The following is a 24,591-nucleotide window of genomic DNA, read 5'->3' as shown; positions in this document are numbered from 1 at the left end:
AACCTTACCCTGCAGGTTGATCTTTAGCGCTGGAAAGAGTGCAGAGGAGATTTACCAGGATGCTGCCTGGTTTGGAGGTTAGGTCTTATGAGGAAAGGTTGAGGGAGCTAGGGCTTTTCTCTTTAGAGCGGAGGAGGTTGAGAGGCGACTGAATAGAGGTTTATAAGATGATGAGGGGGATAGATAGAGTGAACGCTCAAAGACTATTTCCTCGGGTGGATGGAGCTATTACAAGGGGGCATAACTATAGGGTTCGTGGTGGGAGATACAGGAAGGATATCAGAGGTAGGTTCTTTACGCAGAGAGTGGTTGGGGTGTGGAATGGACTGCCTGCAGTGATAGTGGAGTCAGACACTTTAGGAACATTTAAGCGGTTATTGGATAGGCACATGGAGCACACCAGGATGATAGGGAGTGGGATAGCTTGATCTTGGTTTCAGATAAAGCTCGGCACAACATTGTGGGCCGAAGGGCCTGTTCTGTTCTATGTAAATGGACAATCACCACAATAAGACAGGATAGTTTGTGTGGGACAGTCACAGGATTGTTTTTGTTGCTAATTCACTCTCACATGATCAGATTCCTATCCAGGAAAGGATCATTTCCAAAGGATGGACAGGAGTTGGCACCTTCGCTGCTCCCTGAGGCGGTAAATTGGACAGACACGGCAGCCCGCGCCAGGATCTGCCCTCCCTGAACGGCCCAGGCTTTCCTCACGGCCCAGCCCGGAAAGCCAGCGGGTTTTGAATTGGCGATTTCCGCGCCGCTTGTCCCTCTCCCCGACCCGTCTGCCTGGGCCTCAGGCCAGCGGCATGGATTCAGAGGCAGAGCCGCCGGTTAAAGCCGCCGCGCCGCCGCCAGCCGAGCCGCCCAAGGCCGGAGAGGCGGCGGCGGCGGCGGCCCCGGCCCTGGTCCCGGTCCCGGCTCCCTCTGACGGCGCGGCCGAGCAGCCGGGGCCCAGCGGCGCGGAGGACGAGGAGGAGGAGGCGGGAGATGAGACTCAGGCCCCTCAGGGGGAGGCGGCAGCAGCGGAGCCGAGGGAAGGCGGCGAGGAGGAGGAGGATGAGGAAGGAGACGGTGTCCAGCAGGCCAAGAGGCTGCGGGTGGAGCCGCTCAGAGACAAGAAGGACAAGAAGCAGAAGGTGGACGAGGACGAAATTCAGAAGATGCAGTGAGTGGCCCCTAGCAACCGGAGCCCCTGTCAACCGGAGACCCTAGCAACCGGAGCCCCTGGCAACTGGAGCCCAGGGCCCCTGGCAACCGGGGCCCCTGGCAACCGGAGACCCGAGCAACCGGAGCCCCTGGCAACTGGAGCCCAGGGCCCCTGGCAACCGGAGCCCGGGTTCCTGGCAACCGGGGCCCCTGGCAACCAGAGCCTGGGCCCCTGGCAACCAGAGCCCGGGTTCCTGGCAACCGGGGCCCTTGGCAACCGGAGCCTGGGCCCCTGGCAACCAGAGCCTGGGCCCCTGGCAACCGGAGCCCGGGTTCCTGGCAACCGGGGCCCCTGGCAACCGGGGCCCCTGGCAACTGGAGCCTGGGCCCCTGGCAACCAGAGCCCGGGTTCCTGGCAACCGGAGCCCGGGTTCCTGGCAACCGGAGCCCGGGTTCCTGGCAACCGGAGCCCGGGTTCCTGGCAACCGGAGCCTGGGCCCCTGGCAACCGGAGCCTGGGCCCCTGGCAACCGGAGCCCCTGGCAACCAGAGCCCGGGTTCCTGGCAACCGGAGCCCCTGGCAACTGGAGCCTGGGCCCCTGGCAACCGGAGCCCGGGTTCCTGGCAACCGGGGCCCCTGGCAACTCGAGCCTGGGCCCCTGGCAACCGGAGACCCTGGCAATCGGAGCCTGGGCCCCTGACAACTGGAGCCCCTGGCAACTGGATCCCAGGGCCCCTGCAACCGGAGCCCCTGGCAACTGGGGCCCCTGGCAACAGGAGCCCCTGGCAACAGGAGCCCGGGCCCCTGGCAATGGAGCCTGGGCCCCTGGCAACCGGAGCCCCTGGTAACTGGAGCTCTGGCAACCCAAATCCCTAGCAACCAGTGCCTAGTAATTGGAGCCTGGCCCCTGGCTAATGGGGTTGGGTTCCTGGCAACTGGCTCCTAGCAGGCAGGGCCTGGTCCCTGGCAATCGGAGCCCATATTATTCAGTTGTGGGACATGGGCGTCGCTGGCTGTGGCTCTGGAGTCACATGTAGGCCAGACCGGGTAAGGATGGCAAAAAAATAGGATGATAATAGTCGGGGACTTTACCTTTCCCAACATTGACTGGGGCAGCCATAGTATTAGGATGGAGAGAAATTTGTTGACTGTATTCAGGAGGAATTTCTCATGTAGATGGGCCAACTAGACAGGGGGCAAAGCTTGACCTCCTCTTGGGAAATAAGGAAGGGCAGGTGACAGAAGTGTTAGTGAGGGATCACTTTGGGACCAGTGACCATAATGCATTAGTTGTAATTTATCAAAATTCACTCGACTCTGGGGAGGTGCCGGCTGATTGGAAAACAGCTAATGTTACGCCACTGTTTAAAAAAGGAGGTAGACAAAAGGCAGGTAACTACAGGCCGGTTAGCTTAACGTCCGTAGTTGGGAAAATGCTGGAATCTATCATTGAGGAAGAAATAGCAGGACACCTGGAAAAGAATGGTTCAATCAAGCAGACGCAGCATGGATTCATGAAGAGAAAGTCATGTTTGACTAATTTACTGGAATTTTTTGAGGATATAACGAGTGCGGTTGACAGAGGGGAACCGGTGGATGTGGTGTATTTAGATTTCCAGAAGGCATTTGATAAGGTGCCTCACAAAGGTTGCTGCATAAGATAAAGGTACACGGAATTGGGGGTAAAGTGTTAGCGTGGATTGAGGATTGGCTATCTAACAGAAAGCAGAGTCGGAATAAATGGGTGCTTTTCCGGATAGCAATCGGTGACTAGTCGCGTGCCGCAGGGATCTGTGCTGGGGCCTCAACTATTTACCATATACATAGACGATCTGGAGGAGGGGACCGAGTGTAGGGTAACAAAGTTTGCGGATGACACAAAGATGAGTGGGAAAGCAAATTGCGTGGAGGACACAGAGAGTCTGCAGAGAGATTTAGATAGGCTAAGTGAGTGGGCAAGGATCTGGCAGATGGAGTATAACGTTGGTAAGTGTGAGGTTATCCACTTTGGAAGGAATAATAGTAAAATGGACTATTATTTAAATGATGAAAAATTACAACATGCTACTGTGCAGAGGGACCTGGGGGTCCTTGTGCATGAATCACAAAAACTCAGTTTGCAGGTGCAGCAGGTGATCAAGAAGGCAAATGGAATGTTGGCCTTTATCGCGAGAGGGATGGAGTATAAAAGCAGGGAGGTCATGCTGCAACTGTACAGGGTACTGGTGAGGCCACACTTAGAGTACTGTGTACAATTTTGGTCCCCTTATTTAAGAAAGGATATATTAGCTTTGGAGGGGGTACAGAGAAGGTTCACCAGGTTGATTCCAGAGATGAGGGGGTTAGCTTATGAGGAGAGATTGAGTAGACTGGGCCTGTACTCATTGGAGTTTAGAAGGTTGAGGGGAGATCTTATAGAGACATATAAGATAATGAAGGGGCTAGACAGGGTAGAAGCAGCGAGGATATTTCCATTTACAATGGAAACAAGAACTAGGGGGCATAGCCTCAAAATACGGGGGAGTCAATTTAGAAGAGAGTTGAGGAGGAACTTCTTCTCCCAGAGGGTAGTGAATCTTTGGAATTCTCTGCCCAATGAAGCAGTAGAGGCTACCTCGTTAAATGTGTTTAAGTCACAGATAGATTTTTAACCATTAAGGGAATTGCGGGTTATGGGGAGCGGGCGGGTAAGTGGAACTGAACTCACTATCAGATCATCCATGATCTTATTGAATGGCGGAGCAGGCTTGAGGGGCTAGATGGCTGACTCCTGCTCCTATTTCTTATGTTCTTATAATTCTATTAATTTTAAGATAGCTATGGAGAATGATAGGTCTGGCCCAAAAGTTAAAATTCTAAATTGGGGCAAGGCCAATTTTTATGTTATCAGGCAGGAACTTTCAAAAGTTGATTGGGGGAGTCTGTGGGAAGGCAAAAGGATGTCTGGTAAGTGGCAGACTTTCAAAAGTGTGTTAACCAAGGTGCAGGGTAAACACATTCCTCTTAGAGTGAAGGGCAAGGCTGGCAGAAGTCGGGAACCCTGGATGACTCGGGATATTGAGGCCCTGGTCAAGAAGAAGAAAGAGGCTCATGACATGCATAGGCAGCTGGGATCAAGTGAATCCCTTGAAGAGTATAGGGGGTGTAGAAGTAGAGTTGAGAGAGAAATCAGGAGGACAAAAAGGGGACACGAGATTGTTTTGGCAGATAAGGCAACGGAGAATCCAAAGAGCTTCCACAAATACATAAAGGGCAAAAGAGTAACTAGGGAGAGAGTAGGACCTATTAAGGATCAACAAGGTCATCTGTGTGCGGATCCACAAGAGACGGGTGAGACCCCAAATGAATATTTCTCATCAGTATTGACTGTTGAGAAAAGCAAGGATGTTAGGGAACTTAGGGAAATAAATAGTGATGTCTTGAGGAGTGTACATATTACAGAGAAGGAGGTGTTGGAAGTCTTAAAGCGCATCAAGGTCAATAAATCCCCGGGACCTGCTGAAGTGTATCTCAGGACATTGTGGGAGGCTAGGGAGGAAATTGTGGGTCCCCTAGCAGAGATATTTGAATCATCGATAGTCACAGGTGAGGTGCCTGAAGATTGGAGGGTGGCAAAAATTGTGTCTTTAAGAAGGGAAAAGCCTGGGAACTACAGGCCGTTGGGCCTCCCATCCATAGTGGGTAAGTTGTTAGAAGGTATTTTGAGAGACAGGATCTACAGGCATTTAGAGATGCAAGGACTGATTAGGGACAGTCAGCATGGCTTTGTGAGTGGAAAATCGTGTCTGACAAATTTGATTGAGTTTTTTGAAGGGGTAACCAAGAAGATAGATGAGGGCAGTGCGGTTGATGTTGTCTACATGGACTTTAGCAAGGCCTTTGACAAGGTACCACATGGTAGGTTGTTGCATAAGGTTAAATCTCACGGGATCCAGGGTGAGGTAGCCAAATGGATACAAAATTGGCTTGATGACAGAAGACAGAAGGTAGTTGTGGAGGGTTGTTTTTCAAATTGGAGGCCTGTAACCAGTGGTGTGCCTCGGGGATCGGTGCTGGGTCCACTGTTATTTGTCATTTATATTAATGATTTGGAAGAGAATTTAGGAGGCATGGTTAGCAAGTTTGCAGATGGCACCAAGATTGGTGGGATAGTGAACAGTGAAGAAGGTTATCTAGGATTGCAACAGAATCTTGATCAATTGGGCCAGTGGGCTGACGAATGGCAGATGGAGTTTAATTTAGATAAATGCGAGGTGATGCATTTTGGTCGATCGAACCAGGGCAGGACTTACTCAGTTAATGGTAGGGCGTTGGGGAGAGTTATAGAACACACGGATCTGGGGGTACAGGTTCATAGCACCTTGAAAGTGGAGTCACAGGTGGACAGAATGGTGAAGAAGACATTTGGCATGCTTGGTTTCATTGGTCAGAACATTGAATACAGGAGTTGGGACGTCTTGTTGAAGTTGTACAAGACATTGGTAAGGCCACACTTGGAATACCGTGTACAGTTCTGGTCATCCCTATAGAAAGGATATTAATAAATTAGAAAGAGCGCAGAAAAGATTTACTAAGATGCTACCAGGACTTGATGTTTTGTATAAGGAGAGGCTGGACAGACTGGGACTTTTTTCTCTGGAGTGTAGAAAGCTGAGGGGTGATCTTATAGAGGTCTAATAAAATAATGAGGGGCTCAGATCAGCTAGATAGTCAATATCTTTTCCCAAAGGTAGGGGAGTCTAAAGCTAGAGGGCATAGGTTTAAGGTGAGAGGGGAGAGATACAAAAGGGTCCAGAGGGGCAATTTTTTTCACACAGAGGGTGGTGAGTGTCTGGAACAAGCTGCCAAAGGTAATAGTAGAGGCAGGTACAATTTTGTCTTTTAAAAAGCATTTAGACAGTTACATGGGTAAGATGGGTATAGAGGGATATGGGCCAAACGTGGCCAATTGGGACTAGCTTAGGGGTTAAAGAAATGGACAAGTTGGGCCGAAGGACCTTTTTCCATGCTGTAAATCTATGACTCTATTTCTTTCCCTAAAGGATTTAAGTGAACCAAATGGGTTTTTCCGACTATCGACAATGGTTTCATGGTCATCAGTAGATTCTTAATTCCAGATATTTTTTTATTGAATTCAAATTCAACCATTGTGGTGGGATTTGAACCTGGGTCCCCAAACATTAGCTAAGTTTCTGGATTAATAATCTAACGATAATACCACAATGTCATCGCCTCCCCTTAGCAATCATCATGGAGCTGCTGGACCCTGGGGAAGTTTTAGTGGACCTGCCATTCTGTGGTTTACAATTGAAACGCCCCCCCCCCCCCCCCCCCAAACAGGAACAAATAGTTCAGAGCAGTATTCTTATTTCACAAGATGAGGAAATATTAACGCTCAGTGACTGAAAGGGATGGACTAAATTTATATTACAGCAACAAACCTTCCCCCGAATCCTGCCAAAGAGTCTCTGTCTCTTTCCCTTTTCTATTTTTTTGACTCATTGCTGCTAACTTTGCCCTAAGTACAATTCAGGAGGCCAATCACAGTGGGTCAGAAGATATGTACAACTCCCATAAGGACCCTGTTCCGCTTTTCCAGTCGGCCTGAACCAAATCATTTGAAGCCTGCTACCAATTGGATTGGGTAGTGTAGAGAGGATCAGAAATCAGCTGGCATTTCATCATAATTCTCAATATACTGCAGTGTGGTGCAGATAGTCCTTGAAATATTGACTCCTTCAATATAATGTTGGAGAACTCTAACACAGGGAATACCAAGAGCATTCAAGAGAATGGAAGCCTCCAGCGACAGTTTTACTCTGCAGTGAAAATGTAAGAAATCTTGAATTCTTAACTACAGTAAAATAAAAAAAGCTTTTAAATGGTATTGAATACTAATGAAATTGTAACTCTGGTTTCAAATAATATTCATTAATGAGTTGAGTTTCAGTGTACTGAAATGGAAGTTGATGGTCTCTAAACTGTTTTATTCATCTTTAGCTTCTTATAAGTATTCAATTAGCTAGCAGTCACAAAGACTTGCAGGCTCGATGGGCTAAATGGCCTCCTTCTGCATTTGTAGGGATTCTAGTTTCCCTGACACTAAGGGGCAATTTTAGCATGGCCAATCCACCTAACTTGCACATCTTTGGACTGTGGGAGGAAACTGGAGCACCCGGAGGGAACCCACGTAGACACGGGGAGAACATGCAAACTCCACACACAGTCAACAAGGCTGGAATTGAACCCAGGTCCCGGGTGCTGAATACTGTGCCACCATGCACCCCCCCCCCCCCCCCCCCCCCGTACAGAGCTCTGACAAAGGGTCATCTAGACTCAAAACATTGGCTCTATTCTTGCCCCTCCAGGTGCTGTCAGACCTGCTGAGACTTTCCAGCATTTTCTGTTTTAGTTTCATTTTTATTTTATTTCTTTAAGAGAGGCTAGTAACATGGGGCGGCACGGTAGCACAGTGGTTAGCACTGCTGCCTCACAGCTCCAGGGACCTGGGTTTGATCCCCGGCTTGGGTCACTGTCTGTTTGGAGTTTGCACATTCTCCTCGTGTCTGCATGGGTTTCCTCCGGGAGGTGCTCCGGTTTCCTCCCACAGTCCAAAGATGTGCGGGTTAGGTTGAGTGTCCTGAGATGCGTAGGTTAGAGGGATTAGCGGGTAAATGTGTAGGGATATGGGGGTAGGGCCTGGGTGGGATTGTGGTCGGTGCAGACCCGATGGGCCGAATGGCCTCTTTCTGTACTGTAGGGTTTCTATGATTTCTATGAACATATTGCCTGTCCATGTCCCTTTTGGAAATTATATTATTGGATGAGTGGTCTGCATATTAAGCAGAAAGTATGTTGATACTTAAAAGTATTATTTTAACACTATAACATTATAACTTTAGCAATATGAAACAATCTCAGAAATTCTCTTTGATTCGGTTGTGTGTCTGGCTTTGAATCAGCTGCCAGAAATTGAACATGATGTAGTTGACTTTCAGTTTAAATTGATGTTGATCAATAAAGCTGAAGGATCTTGTAAGTGACATTGAATGTCTGTTGACTGCTAGCTAGTTGTTGGTGTTTGGTCGTGCTGTAGAGGAAGCATCTTCATGGCAGCACAGCAAGAGATCCTAAATTCAACTTAGGGAATCTCGTACATAAACTCTGTGCTGCAGCACATTTATATGGAGCTCTGAGAAACTATTTATACAGAGGGCATTTGGGATGTGGATTTTTTGAAACAGTGTTCTTAAATTCTTTCCAAATTGATTTTTTTTTCAAAAAGAGAACTGTAAATAATTTGCAGAGTGAGAAGGAGTGTGGATTTACATAGTGCGACATAGAAATTACACCCTGGAAACAGCCTCTTTGGCCTAACTAGTCTATGTTGGTGTTACTCCTTCACGTGGGCAGTAATCCTTGTCCAACCTGCTTCCCAGATTCCTTTCTCCTCCCTTCCCTTCCACCACCAATTTTTAAGTGTTGAGCAGGTCCCCGTTTCAGTCAGTAATTCTTTGGTGCACTCCAGTCTCACAACTGTCACGCAAAAGAATCTTTCTGTTACTGTTACTCCAGAACTTGTGCCCTTCTTCTAATCTCTGTTCTACAAACTTGGTCCATTGTCCCAGCATTGTGAAAACTCTTAATATTTGATCAGCTGAATATATGCACGTGCCTTTGAAACCTCATTCCCATAGCTTAGCAGAGCAGTTAATTGTCATAAAATGTTATTGAAGCATGTTCCACAGATAGAATACAAGGTGAGAGGGAATATACTTCTCATCTTTAGTGCCTTCTAACCTTAATGATTCCACTTACATCTACCTATACCTTTTAACACTGCAGCCTCAGTCCAAGTTAGACGATCTGTTTATTTCATTTGATCTTGCAACTTACTGTATTTAATAGTTTTATGATGAGGCATATCTTCTGCATTTAAATATTGCTTCAGAAGACTTAACATCTTGGTTGTGACTTCAAATTTTTCAGTTTCCCAAACAAGCTTCAAATGAAAGTGCGACCAAGATTAAGTGTCCTCCTCAACTGAACTCCGAGTAATTCTGTTAATGATTTGGTTTATTATTGTCACATGTATTAACATACAGTGAAAAGTATTGTTTCTTGCGCGCTATACAGACAAAGCATACTGTTCATAGAGAAGGAAACGAGAGAGTGCAGAATGTAGTGTTACAGTCATAGCTAGGGTGTAGAGAAAGATCAACTTAATGCAAGGTAAGTCCATTCAAAAGTCTGGCAGCAGCAGTGAAGAAGCTGTTCTTGAGTCAGTTGGAACGTGACCTCAGACTTTTGTACCTTTTTCCCGAAAGAAGAAGGTGGAAGAGAGAATGTCCGGGGTGCGTGGGGTCCTTAATTATACTGGCTGCTTTGCCGAGGCAGCGGGAAGTGTAGACAGAGTCAGTGGATGGGAGGCTGGTTTGCGTGATGGATTGGGCTACATTCACGATCTTTTGTAGTTCCTTGCTGTCTTGGGCAGAGCAGGAGTCATACCAAGCTGTGATACAACCAGAGAGAATGCTTTCTATGGTGCATCTGTAAAAGTTGGTAAGAATCAAACTCGAAGTTCACCAAAGGTGCCATGTATTTAAAGGATCTATTTTGTTTTACCAGAATCCTGGTTTCTTCCTTTTCGGAGGAGCAGTTGAACCGCTATGAGATGTATCGTCGCTCTGCTTTTCCCAAAGCTGCTATCAAAAGGGTTGGTTACTCTTCATTCTATGTTTGCGGGGTTTAGCTTTAATAAGTGATTCAATTTTTAAAAATTCATTCAAATTAAGCTGATGATTTAACTCTCTTCATTCATTTTTTTATTTAATTTGGGAATACCAACAATACAAACTAAAGTAGTGAGTCTTCAGATTTTTTTTCAATTGCAGCTGACTATTTAATTTTTAAACGAGTCTGTCTGAAACCCTGTATCTGTGTATCAGTAATAAACCTTGCAAAGATCCCCAAAAGTTATTTTCTTTGTTCACCCAATTAATTTGAAAGTTATTGTTACTGATCTTGCCTTGGGGTTGTTCCTATTGTCCAGACATGTAAAGAGTCAGGGATATGCATTTTCCAGATTTACTAATGGGCCAAGGGAAAGTATAATTATGTAAAGTAAAATGAATTAACACGTCCTAGACTGGCTGATACAGTGAGTAAGCATTATATTCTTTCATGTGGGATATGGATTTAATTCTAACCCAGATTTGTAGAATAAAAGTGTACACAAAATTATTATTGGGTAATCTCAATCTAGTCTTTAGTCAGTGCAATTCGACAGTACAGTATAATGAATTGACACATACATGATGATATCAGTTGATGCATTTACACTACAATATCATGCATGTGAACTGGTTTTGGTTTACAAAGATGTTGTAGTATAGAGTTGGAATCCAGGGTCAGGGCTTTGTTTTGTAGCTAGTTTAAGCCTTAATTTCTGATTTAAACTCCATTTCTAACATCAGTGTACAACAGATTTGAGTTCCCACCAATGTAAACTGTTTGGAGTGAGAAGCCACAAGGAGAGAGATTTCGAGAGACAATCTGTCTAATCTCTTGCACCTCTTAATTGCATGCAGAATTATTTCCAGGAAGTAGGCCATGCACAAGTACTTGTCTTGTTATAATAATATGGATGGGAATTAACACAGTGACAAAAATGCTCCTATATATTCTCACCAGACAAATCCTTTTTCATTCAAATATTAAATCCAGTTTACAGGCAACTGAAAACTGTACTGTGGCTCCTTTTGAAGTGTTATAAAACAAATGACCTAGACTAGTTTGCCTTCATTTCAGAACAAATTCTTTGCTATTTTGTGTTTGTACATTATTAATAATAATATAAATCAAATTTTGGAATGTTGGGATCAAAAGATGTTTTTGGTGTATTATTGATCTACAAGGTACAAAGAAGAACAAAGAAAAGTATAGCACAGGGACAGGCCCTTTGGCCCTCCAAGCCTGTGCTGATCATGATGCCCTAACACACTTTAAAAAAAACCTTCTGCCCTTACTCGGTCGGTATCCCTTTATTCCCTCCCTATCCATGTACCCATCCAGATGCCTCTTAAATGTTGCGAATGTGCCTGCTTTCACCACCTCCTCTGGCAGCCCATTCCAGGCACCCACCATTCTCTGCATGAAAAACTTCCCCCTCACATCTCTCTCAAACTCTCCCCCTCCTACCTTGAACCTGTGCCCCTTTGTAATTGACACTTCCACCCTTGGAAAAAGCCTCTGATTATCCACCCTGTCTATAATTTTGTAGACCTCGATCAGCTCTCCCCTCAGCCTCCGTCTTTCCAGTGAAAACAATCTGAGTTTATTCAACCTCTTCTCATAGCCGACACCCTCGAGACCAGACAACATCTCGGTGAACCTTCTTACACTCTCTCTAAAGTTTCCACGTCCTTCTGGTAGTTTGGTGACCAGAACTGCACGAAATACGCCAAATATGGCCTAACTAAGTTTTATTTAGCTGCAACATGATTTCCCAACTCCTATACTCAATGTCCCAGCTGATGAAGACAGCATGCCATATGCCGCCTTAATCACCTTGGCCACCTGTGTTGCCACTTTTAGGGAACTGTGGACCTGTACGTCCAGATCCCTCTGTATGTTAATGTTCCTAAGGGTTCTGCCATTTACAGTATAATTCACACCTAAATTTGATCCTCCAAAATGCATCACCTCACATTTGTCCGGATTAAACTCCATCTGCCATTTCTGTGCCCAAATCTCCAATCTATATCCTGTTGTATCCTCTGACAAACCCCGGCACTATCAGCAACTCCACCAATCTTCGTGTCATCTGCAAACCTACTAATCAGGCCACCCACGTTTTCCTCCAGATCATTTATATACGCTACAAACAACAGAGGTCCCAGCACTGATCCCTGCGGAACACCACTAGCAAGTGGTTGTAACACCACTTATGGTATTTGCTACCAAATAAACCTGTTGGACTTTAACCTGGTGTTGTGAGACTTCTTACCGTGTTCACCCCAGTCCAACGCCGGCATCTCCACATCATGAACACCACTAGCTACAGATCTCCATTCTGAAAAACACCTTTCAACCACTACTCTCTGTCTTCTATGACCAAGCTGATTCTGTATCCATCTAGCCAGCCCACCCCGAAACCCATGTCATTTTAGTTGTGTACCAGTCTGCCATATGGGACCTTGTCAAACATCTTGCTAAAGTCCACATAAACTACATTCACAGCCCTTCCCTCATCAATTAACTTTGTCCCTCTTCAAAAACCTCAATGAAGTTGGTGAGACATGACCTTCCCCGTACAAAACCATGCTGCCTGTCACTAACTAGTCCATTTTCTTCCAAATGTATATATATCCTGTCCCTCAGTATCTTCTCCAAAAACTTCCCCACCACTGACGTCAGGCTCACCGGCCTATAATTTCCTGGATTATCCCCGCTTCCTTTCTTAAACAAGGGAACAAACATTGGCTATTCATTGCCTATTCTCCAATCCTCTGGAACATCGCCTGGTCAAAGAGGATGTGAAGATATCTGTTAAGGCTCCAGTTATTTCTTCACTTGCCTCTCGCAGTAATCTGGGATAGATCCCATCCGGCCCCGGGGTCTTGTCTACCTTAATACAACATCACAGGTTAATTCACAATGGATTTTACTATGTATTAAGTGTAATCCTTACAGGTGAGACACAAGAGTTCACCCATTACAAATTGGATTCTGTATCATAATATAAAGATGGAAGGGGACATACAATTGGACCATGAATAATTGTGATATTTTAAAAGCATGGCTGGAAGCAATATTAGTATTTTAATGTTTGCTGGTAATTATCACAACTTGTTCAAAAAGGCAATAACAGATGGCTCTTTGCGATGGATAATCCTACTTGGAGGATAAGAATGCAAAGAAAACATCAGCTATAATTTTGTTATGTCATGTATCCTAATCCAGCATTTGTGACTTTGTCATGTTCTCTTTCCTAGCTGATCCAGTCGATCACCGGCTGCTCAGTATCTCAGAATGTGGTGATTGCCATGTCTGGTATTTCCAAAGTCTTTGTGGGTGAAGTGATGGAAGAAGGTGAGTTCGGACAGTTGAACGTTTAAATGGCTAATTATAAGACCATGAGACATAGGAGCAGAATTAGGCCACTCGGCCCATCGAGTCTGCTCTGCCATTCAATCATGGCTGATTTTTTTTCTCATCCCCATTCTCCTGCCCTTTCCCCATCACCCCTGACCCTCTTATTAATCAAGAACCTATCTATCTCTGTCTTAAAGACACGCAATGATCTGGCCTCCACAGCCTTCTGCGGCAAAGAGTTCCACAGATTCGCCACTCTCTGAAAAGCAAGAGTGGTAAGACCAAATTCCAAAGTAATGGTTGAGAAATCTGACGCCTGATCATCCATGTTAGAGCACAGAGGCAAGAGATTCGGGAGGTCAAAATATTTTTGTGTTTAACTTTTGTTCTGACCGGTCCCTAGGCGAGGTTCCCCAATTTGATAAATTTCGGGTGGGATATCCCCAAGTTGTTAAACCCCAGGTGAGGAGGGATGAACTGGATCCCTTTTTATTATTATTTTGGTCACAACAAGATTAGTGTAAAAAAAACTCTTTTCTTGCAGATACCTTTTCCCAGTCCCAATATATTTACACTCTAAAAGGAGCCAATTTAACCAGGCTTTCTTGAGTTAAAGAAGTTTATTCGCTACTAAATGCAAGAAAAATGTTAAAGCAGATGTACATACATTCATGCAGATTAGAAATGTGAATTGAGTCCAAAAGTAAGTGAAAGAAAATATTGAAATCAGTTCTTGACTTGTGGATGAGGAGTAGATTGTGGACACGGCAGCTGTTGCGATGCATATTACAGTCACACTGACTTCAGCCGGTGAATAGTCGGTTTTGAGGTTCCAGTGTCCTGCGGTTTAGCTGAGAAGCTCTCCTGCTTCCTTTTCAGCTGTGGCTTTGCTGATTTGGCTTCCTTCAGAGACCGAAAGAAAGTTACCTGCAAATTCTTTGCTGCTGTCTCTCCTCTTGTGTTGTATGTTCACACACACACAACGTGAGTCAGTCCTGACCTAGTTTTGCAGTTGGCATTTATCCCAGTCTTTCTATATTCCTGGAAGGCAAATATCTACAAAGTGATCTGGGGCATTGCTTCCAGGATATCACTCCTGCCACGATAATCAGCACTCGTTTTTCCACAAGAGATGACAGTTAGTTTATGGTTTTTGTGCTTTTGATCTGTCCTTATCTGGAAAACAGGTGTGATTCCATTTTTTCCCTCTTAGTATCACCCACCAGCAATTCAGCCAGTTATCTTTGGCTGGTGTGTCCATTTATAAAGCCACAGGTCTTATTTAAAAGTTCAGTATGTCTGAAATATGTTTTACTGACAATAGCAGAGTATAGAAAACCATCTCAAGTATGTTTTTAACAAGATGTCAAATATCAAAGACTGAAAGTTACCATCAAAAGTGAGAGGTGTCTGCTGCGGAAGATACATCAGCACTCTATCTAATTTAGATACTGCTTCATGCTTTGTGTTTCTTGTTTGGCAGTTACATACGAACATACAAATTCGGGACAGGAGTAGGCCACTCGGCCCATCGAGCCTGCTCTGTCATTCAAGATGACCATGGCTTGACCGTGATTGTAACCTCAACCCACATTCCTGCCTATCCCTGATAACCTTTCACCTCCTTGTTAATCAAGAATCTATCTAGTTCTGCTTTAAAAATATTCAAAGACTCTGCTTCCATTGCCTTTTAAGGAAGAGAGTTCTAGAGACACATGTCCCTATGAAAGAAATAAATTCACTTCATCTCCGTCTTAAATGACCCTTATTTTTAAACAATGACCCTCAGTTCTAGATTCTCTGACAAAAGGAGACATCCTCACCCAGTCGATGCCCCTCAGGATCTTAAAGGGTTCAATCAAGTCATTCATTCTTCTAAATTCTAGTGGATACAAACCTAACTTCTGCAACCTTTCCTTGTAAGCCCATTCCTGGTACTACTCCAGTAAATTTCTCTGAACTGCTTCTAACGTATTTACACCTTTCTGTAAATAAAACCAGTACTGTACATAGCACCCTAACTATGGTCTCACCAATTCCCTGTACAACTGAAACCTAACTTCCCTACTTTTGTAATGAATTCCCCTTGCAATAAATGCTAACACATCCTCTGCACATCGGAGCTTTTCAATCTCTCATCATTTAGATAATGTGTTTTTTTTTATTCTTTCTGCCAAAATGGACAGTTTCACACTTGCCCACGTTGTTCTCCATTTGCCATAGATTTGCCCACTGAGTTAACCTATCGGTGTCACTTTGTAGCCTCCTCGTGTCCTCTACATAATTTACTCTCCTATTTTTAGAGTATTTATAGACCTAATGACTGACTTAAGTGATGAGCAGTGCAAAAATGAAAAATATGTGAATATTTCCAATTACAACTCAAAATTGTCAGCCCTTTATAGCACTAACTGCTGGGGAGAATAGTGAGACGGACGCTCCCAGTTGCTAGGGTTTTCTCTTCTGGGAACAGAAGGGAAAGAACTCTGGGTATCTTCAATTAGTAAGAAGTTTAACAACACCAGGCTAAAGTCCAACAGGTTTATTTGGTAGCAAAAGCCACTTGGCTTTTGCTACCAAATAAACCTGATGGACTTTAACCTGGTGTTGTTAAACTTCTTACTGTGTTTACCCCAGTCCAACGCCGGCATCTCCACATCATATCTTCAATTACTCACTCCTGGCAACATAGTGATGCACCCCTGTGCCAACAACAAGCTGGACAGACCCCGTTTGGGACACTCTTCAAACCATGTCCTGATAAACCTTTTTTTAAAAAAAAGTCACTAACTAAATATTAAAATGAGATTTGGAGTGCCTTTCTCAGCTCTATCCAGAGACAAATCTGCTATTTGAATGTCTGTTTTCTTTTATTCATTTGTAGGACATGGGCGTCGCTGGCTGGTCAGCATTTATTATGTGGAGTTGCCGGCGTTGGACTGGGGTAAACACAGTAAGAAGTCTCACAACACCAGGTTAAAGTCCAACAGGTTTATTTGGTAGCAAAAGCCACTAGCTTTCGGAGCGCTGCTCCTTCATAGAATCATAGAATCCCCACAGTGCAGAAGGAGGCCATTCGGCCCATCGAGTCTGCACCGACCACAATCCTTCATCAGGTAAGTGGGAGTTCTGTTCACAAACGGGGCATATAAAAACACAAAATCAATTTACAAAATAATGGTTGGAATGTGAGTCTTTACAGGTAATCAAGGCTTAAAGGTACAGACAATGTGAGTGGAGAGAGGGTTAAGCAAAGGTTAAAGAGATGTGTATTGTCTCCAGACAGGACAGTTAGTGAGATTTTGCAAGCCCAGGCAAGTCGTGGGGGTTACAGATAGTGTGACATGAAGCTAAGATCCCGGTTGAGGCCGTCCTCATGTGTGCGGAACTCGGCTATTAGTCTCTGCTCAGCGACTCTGCGTTGTGTGTCGTGAAGGCCGCCTTGGAGAAAGAACGCTTACCTGAAGATCAGAGGCCGAATGCCCGTGACCACTGAAGTGTTCCCCAACAGGAAGAGGACACTCCTGCCTGGTGATTGTCGAGCGGTGTTCATTCATCCGTTGCTGTAGCGTCTGCATGGTCTCCCCAATGTACCATGCCTCGGGACATCCTTCCCTGCAGCATATCAGGTAGACAACATTGGCCAAGTTGCAAGAGTATGTACCGTGTACCTGGTGGATGGTATTCTCACATGAGATGATGGCATCTGTGTCGATGATCCGGCACGTCTTGCAGAGGTTGCTGTGGCAGGGTTGTGTGGTGTCGTGGTCACTGTTCTCCTGAAGGCTGGGTAGTTTGCTGCGGACAATGGTCTGTTTGAGGTTGTGCGGTTGTTTGAAGGCAAGAAGTGGGGGTGTGGGGATGGCCTTGGTGAGATGTTCGTCTTCATCAATGACGTGTTGAAGGCTCCGGAGGAGATGTCGTAGCTTCTCCGCTCCGGGGAAGTACTGGACGACGAAGGGTACTCTGTCCGCCATGTCCCGTGTTTGTCTTCTGAGGAGGTCAGTGCGGTTTTTCGCTATGGTGCGTCGGAACTGTCGATTGATGAGTTGAGTGCCATATCCTGTTCTTATGAGGGCATCTTTCAGCGTCTGGAGGTGTCTGTTGCGATCCTCCTCATCTGAGCAGATCCTGTGTATACGGAGGGCTTGTCCGTAGGGGATGGCTTCTTTAACGTGTTTAGGGTGGAAGCTGGAGAAGTAGAGCATCATGAGGTTATCCGTGGGCTTGCGGTGCAGTGAAGTGCTGAGGTGACAGTCCTTGATGGAGATGTGTATGTCTAAGAATGCAACCGATTCCAGAGAGTAGTCCATGGTGAGTCTGATGGTGGGATGGAACTTGTTGATGTCATCATATAGTTGTTTCAGTGATTGTTCACCATGAGTCCAAAGGAAGAAAATGTCATCGATGTATCTGGTGTATAGCATCGGTTGAAGGTCCTGTGCAGTGAAGAGGTCTTGTTCGAACCTGTGCATGAAAATGTTGGCATATTGAGGTGCGAATTTGGTCCCCATGGCTGTTCCATGTGTCTGGATGAAGAACTGGTTGTTGAAGGTGAAGACATTATGGTCTAGGATGAAGCGGATGAGTTGTAAAATTGCATGTGGAGACAGGCAGTTGTCGGCGTTGAGTACTGAGGCAGTTGCAGCAATGCCATCGTCGTGGGGGATGCTGGTGTAGAGTGCCGAGACATCCAGTGTGACAAGGAGTGCTCCTGGTTCAACTGCTCCACGTGTGCTGTGTTTCTGTAGCAAGTCCGTAGTGTCGCGACAAAAGCTGGGGCAAAGGCTACGACAACGGATGAATGAACACCGCTCAACAATCACCAGGCAAGAGTATTCTCTTCCTGTTGGGGAACACTTCAGCGGTCACGGGCATTTGGCCACTGATCTTCAGGTAAGCGTTCTCCAAGGCGGCTTTCACAACACACGACAACGCAGAGTTGCTGAGCAGAAACTGAGAGCCAAGTTCCGCACACATGACGACGGCCTCAACCGGGATCTTGGGTTCATGTCACACTATCTGTAACCCCCCACAACTTGTCTGGGCTTGCAAAATCTCACTAACTGTCCTGGCTGGAGACAATACACATCTCTTTAACCTGTGCTTAATCCTCTCTCCACTCACATTGTCTGTACCTTTAAGACTTGATTACCTGTAAAGACTCGCATTCCCACCATTATTTTGTAAATTGAGTTTGTGTCTTTATACGCCCTGTTTGTGAGCAGAACTCCCACTTACCTGACGAAGGAGCAGCGCTCCGAAAGCTAGTGGCTTTTGCTACCAAATAAACCTGTTGAACTTTAACCTGGTGTTGTGAGACTTCTTACAGCATTTATTGCCCATCTCTAGTTGCTCGAGGGCAGTTGAAAGTCAACCACATTGCTTTGGGCTGGAGTCACATGTAGGCCAGACCATGTAAGGATGGCAGATTTCCTTTCCTAAAGGACATTAGTGAACCAGATGGGTTTTTCTGACAATCGACAATGGTTTCATGGTCATCAGTAAATTCTTAATTCCAGATATTTTTTATTGAATTCAAATTCCACCATCTACCGTGGCGGGATTCGAACCTGGGGCCCCAGTACATTAGCTGAATTTCTGGCTTAATAGTCCCAACGATAATACCACTAGGCCATTGCCCCCCCTGTGAATAATGACAGCATAGTTCAAAGGAGGCCCTGCCTCACAATACAAATGGAGACATCCATTACAACCATTACAGAGCGTTTTATTTTCAAAAACCTTTCTTACTGCTTTAAATTTTCAAACCTTCCCCCAGCTATGTCTCTGTCCCTCTGAGCAATGCACCCCACCTTTGTTTGTAACGTGTGGGCGACTCGTTTCAGGATACAGGCCTTTGAATTTTATTTCTTGAATAGCCACTTAAAGGGATTGTTTTGTGAGCAACATGTGACAGTGACATAGCGGACTGGTACGGGTTTTGAAACCAGTAATTGTTGTAATAGATCTCTGCATACGTATTGTGATCCTGCAGAGCTTAGAGAGAATGTCTTTGACCACATCCAAGTCCGTTATTCCTTCTTGTAGACCAACTCCATTCCCCAGCCTCACTTTTTTTCTTTCCTCCTCCTTCAACGCACTACCCGAGCAAGTTTCTCACGTCAAGGCGAATGACATCAGCTCTTAGATAAGCTTGTTCATATGATGTCAGTAAGGTGGCTGACACTCTTAGCTTTCTAACAAGGGCAAGCGGTGGAAATTGAGCGCATCAGTAAAGTGAGAGTGCCATCAGTGAGAGATGAGGAAATATACAGGTTCTGGGTGGAGGGAGGGGAAAATCAGAGGAAGGAGATTTAAAGAAAGTACCTTAGATACAAAACAAAGGATAAGAGAGAAACTGAGCATTTGCTTATTCGTGCCACAGACGATAAATTAATACCTTCAAAATGTAACAGGAAACGATGATGGAGAATTAGGAAGTCTGATGTATACCATTGAGTTGTGGTTTCTGTTTCTGCCAGTGTTGGATTAATAAGTAATGAATTAATGTTTGTACATTATTTATGCTAATTGACTGGGAAGTGTTTAGCTTTAAGCACCCGTGCTTCTGCTGGGAAGCTGAATAGCCTAAGCAGCAGAATGTTTGTTTTTCTGCTTTAAATCAGTGTACTGATTTTCTCTCTCTTGTTAAAAACTTACATAAAGCTCTGGATGTCTGTGATAAATGGGGAGAAACTCCACCCTTGCAGCCAAAGCACATGCGGGAGGCAGTGAGAAGACTGAAGCTGCGTGGACAGATTCCAAACACAAAGTACAAGAAAGTTTCATTCAATTGAGGAGAACATCACCAGTGAATGCTCAAATCTAAACTGGATAACAGGAATGTACATTACATATGTGTCGTGGGACCCAAATCATTTTTTCTTCTGGATTGTTTAAATAAGTACTGGGACTTGAAACATGTTTTGTGTTTATTCTGACAAGGATATGGGTACAAATTGAAAAGGAACCACAACAAATTTCTGGGAGGATACAATTTGCTGGAGTAGATTAATGTTCAGGGAAACTGTATTAAATACAGTTGAGTATTAAATAACATCCACATTTCTTTCCTCCCCTGGCCCCAGACACTTGCATTGGAGATTTTATATCCAGTTACCAATGTTCTGCCCCGTTGCAGCGGAGGGTGTTTGTGCAACCCTACATTACAAAAAGAACCAAGGGGGAGAGATATTCACACAATTAGTAGAATGCTTCATTTATCATTCAATATATGGATGGCTAAAATTTTATAAATGAAATCTAAAAGCTGGATCTATGATTGTAAACACATTCTGAACAGTTCAGGTAAGTTGTTGCAGCAAATACTATCATGTATTTTGGAGATCTACTGAGTTCTTACCGTGTTGTATAAATATGGAAAGTAACATTAACAAGCTGGTTTATTTGTTTATCCTACAAGCCATGTGTACAGTTTTTCATTGTTCTGAATGAAATGCAAACTTGTAAAGGCACTGTACATAATATACTAAGAGAAAGTACTTAATAAAGTTCTTAGTACAAAATTATCTGCAACAGTTGCGATGTTTTAAAAAATGTAGGTACGGCTACAAGTGGGGAATAATACTTGTGTTGAGTGTGATTGAATAGGTGGTTATCAATGGTTCAAAGAATGAAAATTGGGAAATTATGAATGTGAAAGGGAAATACAAGGAACAAAGATAAGAAAAAGCTAGTCCGTTTATTTCAGCATCACTATTTTAGACTGCAGTTACATTTTAAATGCTCCCTACTGTCCATCTCTATAAACTAGTCTGATAAACATAAACTTTACTTTCAAAATGTACTTTGGTACAACTAACCCGACACATCAAATAATAAAATCATTTATACCTAGAAATATTTTCTTATCCATTTTGATTTGATTTATTATTGTCATGTATTAACATAGTGAAAATTATTGTTCCTTGCACGCTATACAGACAAAGCATACTGTTCATAGAGAAGGAAATGAGAGAGTGCAGAATGTAGTGTTACAGTCATAGCTAGGGTGCAGAGAAAGATCAACTTAATGCGAGGTAGATCCATTCAAAAGTCTGACAGCAGCAGGGAAGAAGCTGTTCTTGAGTCGTTTGGTACGTGACCTCAGACATTTATATCTTTTTCCTGACGGAAGAAGGTGGAAGAAAGAATGTCCGGGGCGCGTGGGGTCCTTAATTATGCTGGCTGCTTTGCCGAGGCAGCGAGAAGTGTAGACAGAGTTAATGGATGGGAGGCTGGTTTGTGTTTGCCTTTTCAGCTTCTGTCACTGTTGCTGTGCACCAGTTTTACTGAAGATATAAATAATTGAGATAAATGAATATTACAAATCGGAACAGGAGTCGACCCCTCAAACCTGCTCTACCATTCAATAAGATCATGGCATCATCTGATCTTTGCCTCAACTCCAATTCCCTGCCTGTTCCCCATAACTCCCCTCTAGTCCAAGGATCTGTCTCAACCTTGAATATCTTCAATAACTCAACCACCACTGGTTTCCAGGGTAGAGAATTCCAAAGAGTCAACGCCCTCAGCAAAGAAATTCCCCCTCATCTGTTTTAAGGGCAAGCAGTCAAAATTGAGCGCATCAGAAATGTATGCCATCAGAAAGATCAGGAAATAGATAGAGTCTGGGTAGAGGGGGATCAGAGGAAGGAGGTTTATAGAAAGTATCTTCCAGATACAAAATAAAGGGTGAGAGAGAAATTGAGCATTTGCTTAGCTTATGCCACAGAAGATAAATTAATACCTTTAAAATTTAACTGGAAACGAATATAGAATTATGAAATCTCCCATTTGAGTTGTGATTTTTGGTTCAGCAAGTGATGGATTAATAAGTGATGAATTAATGTTTGTGCATTATCTATGTAACTTGGCTGATATGTTTAGCTTTCAGTGTGTGTGTGTGTGATGATATTGTGCCTTTAAGAAATGTATTTTTGATCATGTTTCTGGTAAGGGGTATGTTTAAAATTCAGCTCTGTTTAACACGGTGCCGATTTGTCTGCACGAGGCAGCGTACATGCTGAGAATGCAGGCTAATGATTGATTTTAGCTAGCGATGTGTTTTATCTGAGTTAATGCATTTTAAAAAAAATTTGATTTCTTTCCCCTGGGGTTTCAGAGTAGGGTTTTGATTAGGTCGATTGACAGAGACACAGTCACATGAATGGGTGAAGCTCAGCTTGCAGGGAAAACACACAGTTCTCTTTTATTTTAAAAGCCGGTTTCTGCCTGGTTCTGAAAGAAGCCAGAGGTTTAAAGGGCATCTTGACAAATACATGAGTAGGATGGGAATAGAGGGATACAGTCAAAGAACAAAGAACAATACAGCACAGGAACAGGCCCTTTGGCCCTCCAAGCCCGCGCCGCTCCCTGGTCCAAACTAGACCATTCTTTTGTATCCCTCCAGTCCCCGGAAGGATAGGGGGCTTTAGTTCAGTCGGGCAGCATGGTCGGTGCAGGTTTGGAGGGCTGAAGGGCCTGTTTCTGTGCTGTGTTTTTTTTTTTGTCTTTCTGTCCCACTCTCTGGAGGCTGCTGCTTGGGGCTGTTAGACAGGTGTCTCTCTCTCTCTCACTCTCTTTCTCCGGAGGTGTTCAATAGGCTCTAGGACTGTTAACAAGTACAAGCACATAAGTCTGTGTGTCACTAACTGATTTTGAAGAGGAGTTTAAATCAAAGAGGAATACTGTTTGAATTGGAACTCCTCGAGATAGGTTAGCAGTTAAGAATTGTATCTTGTCATGTTTTAAATATTTCAGGAGGTAAAAGTTTGTTATCTTATGAGGAAAGTAATTCATTTGTTATAATTAACCTGTATTGTTAAATAAAGTTTGTTTCGATTAAAAACTTCCTAGTGTATCAATAGAATCACTCCTGGAGTGAAAAACCTTACCCCCACACTATTGCCAAAACTGTGGGGATCTAGTCAGGCTTCATAACATACTCTGGGGTTTTTTCCCTGGTACCCTAATGTGATCTTGCTGGGATGCTGGATATCCTATGCAGCAGAATGTTGATTTCTTTAATCAAGTTGTCCTGATTTATAAAAAAATAATACATAAAGCTCTGGATATCTGTGATAAATGTGAGAAACTCCCCCTTGTGGCCGAATCACATACAGGAGGCAGTGCAAAACCAGGAAGTTGAATGGACACATTCACGAAGGACAGTTTCACTTTATTAAGATGAGACCTTCAGGGGCAACCCTTTATTCTGAAACTAGATGAGAGGTCACACGACACCAAGTTATAGTCCAACAGCTTTATCTGAAATCACAAGCTTTCAGAGTGCTGCTCCTTCATCGGGTGAAGTGGAGTGAAGTGCACAGGCACAGAATGTATAGGTGGGGTGACGATGGCCCAACGAGATGTTGGAAACAAGAGGAAATTTTAGTCTGAAGCTCAATCTTCATTGAGAGAGAGAGAGAGAGAGAGAGGATCAGCAGCAGGTGAGAATCCATTATTCTGAAACCATGTTTCTTAGTTCCAGATTCCTCCATGAAGGAAAACATTCAGCATTGACCCAGTCACGCACGCTCAAAGTTTTGTTTCAAAAAAGATCACCTCTCATTTTTCTAAACTCCAGTGAGTATAGACTCGACCTTTCCTCATAAGATAACCCTTCTCTCTGAGGAATTTACTTTGTGAACCCTCATGAATAATGAATTCCAGCACTTTTCTCATGACTGAAGTTGGGCAAACTCTCCTTTAGTTCCTGCTTTCTGTTTCCTACCGTTCCTGAACAGAAGTGTTATATTTACAGTTTACTGGAACCATTCCAGAATTGGAGAAATTTGGGAGATTACAACTAATGCTACTCTCTGCTGCTACCTCCTTTAAGATCCTAGAATGCAGGCTATTCGATCCAGGATTTTTAGCCCCATTAGTTTGACTCTATTGCTTCCCCCTCCTTTTTGCCCCTGATTTTGTACTATTATTAGGATGCTTTTTGTGCTTTCTAAATATTTGTACAAACACGCAGCTATTTTCTAGTTTCCTATTAATAATCCCCAGTCTCATCCATTGTAATCTCTAAGGGAACAATATTCAGCTACTCCCTTTTTACATACTTGCAGAAGATATCAACTTAGGTATTTCTTGCTTGTTTATTCTCAATCACATCATAACACCCTTAAACTGTTGGGTAAATTTATCAAGGCAGGTCTAAAATGAGATGTTGCTAAAGGAGCGAACTGGCATCGGAAGCTGAAATGCCATTGCCCTCGCAAATGATAATCTTGTAACACATCTTTTATTCATTCCATATTGTAATATGGGATGCCTGATGGATCCACAAAGCAGCAATGCAAAGGAAAAGCATGGAAAGTGTTCAGGAAT

At 44.1% G+C, this 24,591-nt stretch overlaps 1 protein-coding gene across 1 annotated transcript; it reads left to right on the top strand.

The window, feature by feature from the left end:
• Positions 1-327: 327 nt before the first annotated feature.
• Positions 328-23,094, top strand: taf11 (TAF11 RNA polymerase II, TATA box binding protein (TBP)-associated factor). The gene is made up of 4 exons (XM_078197800.1): positions 328-1,171; positions 9,781-9,868; positions 13,149-13,245; positions 19,918-23,094. Exons 1-4 carry the CDS (start codon positions 813-815, stop codon positions 20,046-20,048), a joined length of 675 nt encoding a protein of 224 aa, XP_078053926.1. The 5' UTR covers positions 328-812; the 3' UTR covers positions 20,049-23,094.
• The last annotated feature ends 1,497 nt before the right edge of the window (positions 23,095-24,591 follow it).

The sequence above is a fragment of the Mustelus asterias genome, chromosome 25 (assembly GCF_964213995.1).
Source record: "Mustelus asterias chromosome 25, sMusAst1.hap1.1, whole genome shotgun sequence".
In the NCBI taxonomy this organism is placed as follows: Eukaryota; Metazoa; Chordata; class Chondrichthyes; order Carcharhiniformes; family Triakidae; genus Mustelus; species Mustelus asterias.
The sequence above is the reverse complement of the archived record's forward strand: the minus strand, read 5'-3'. Positions and strand labels throughout refer to the sequence as shown.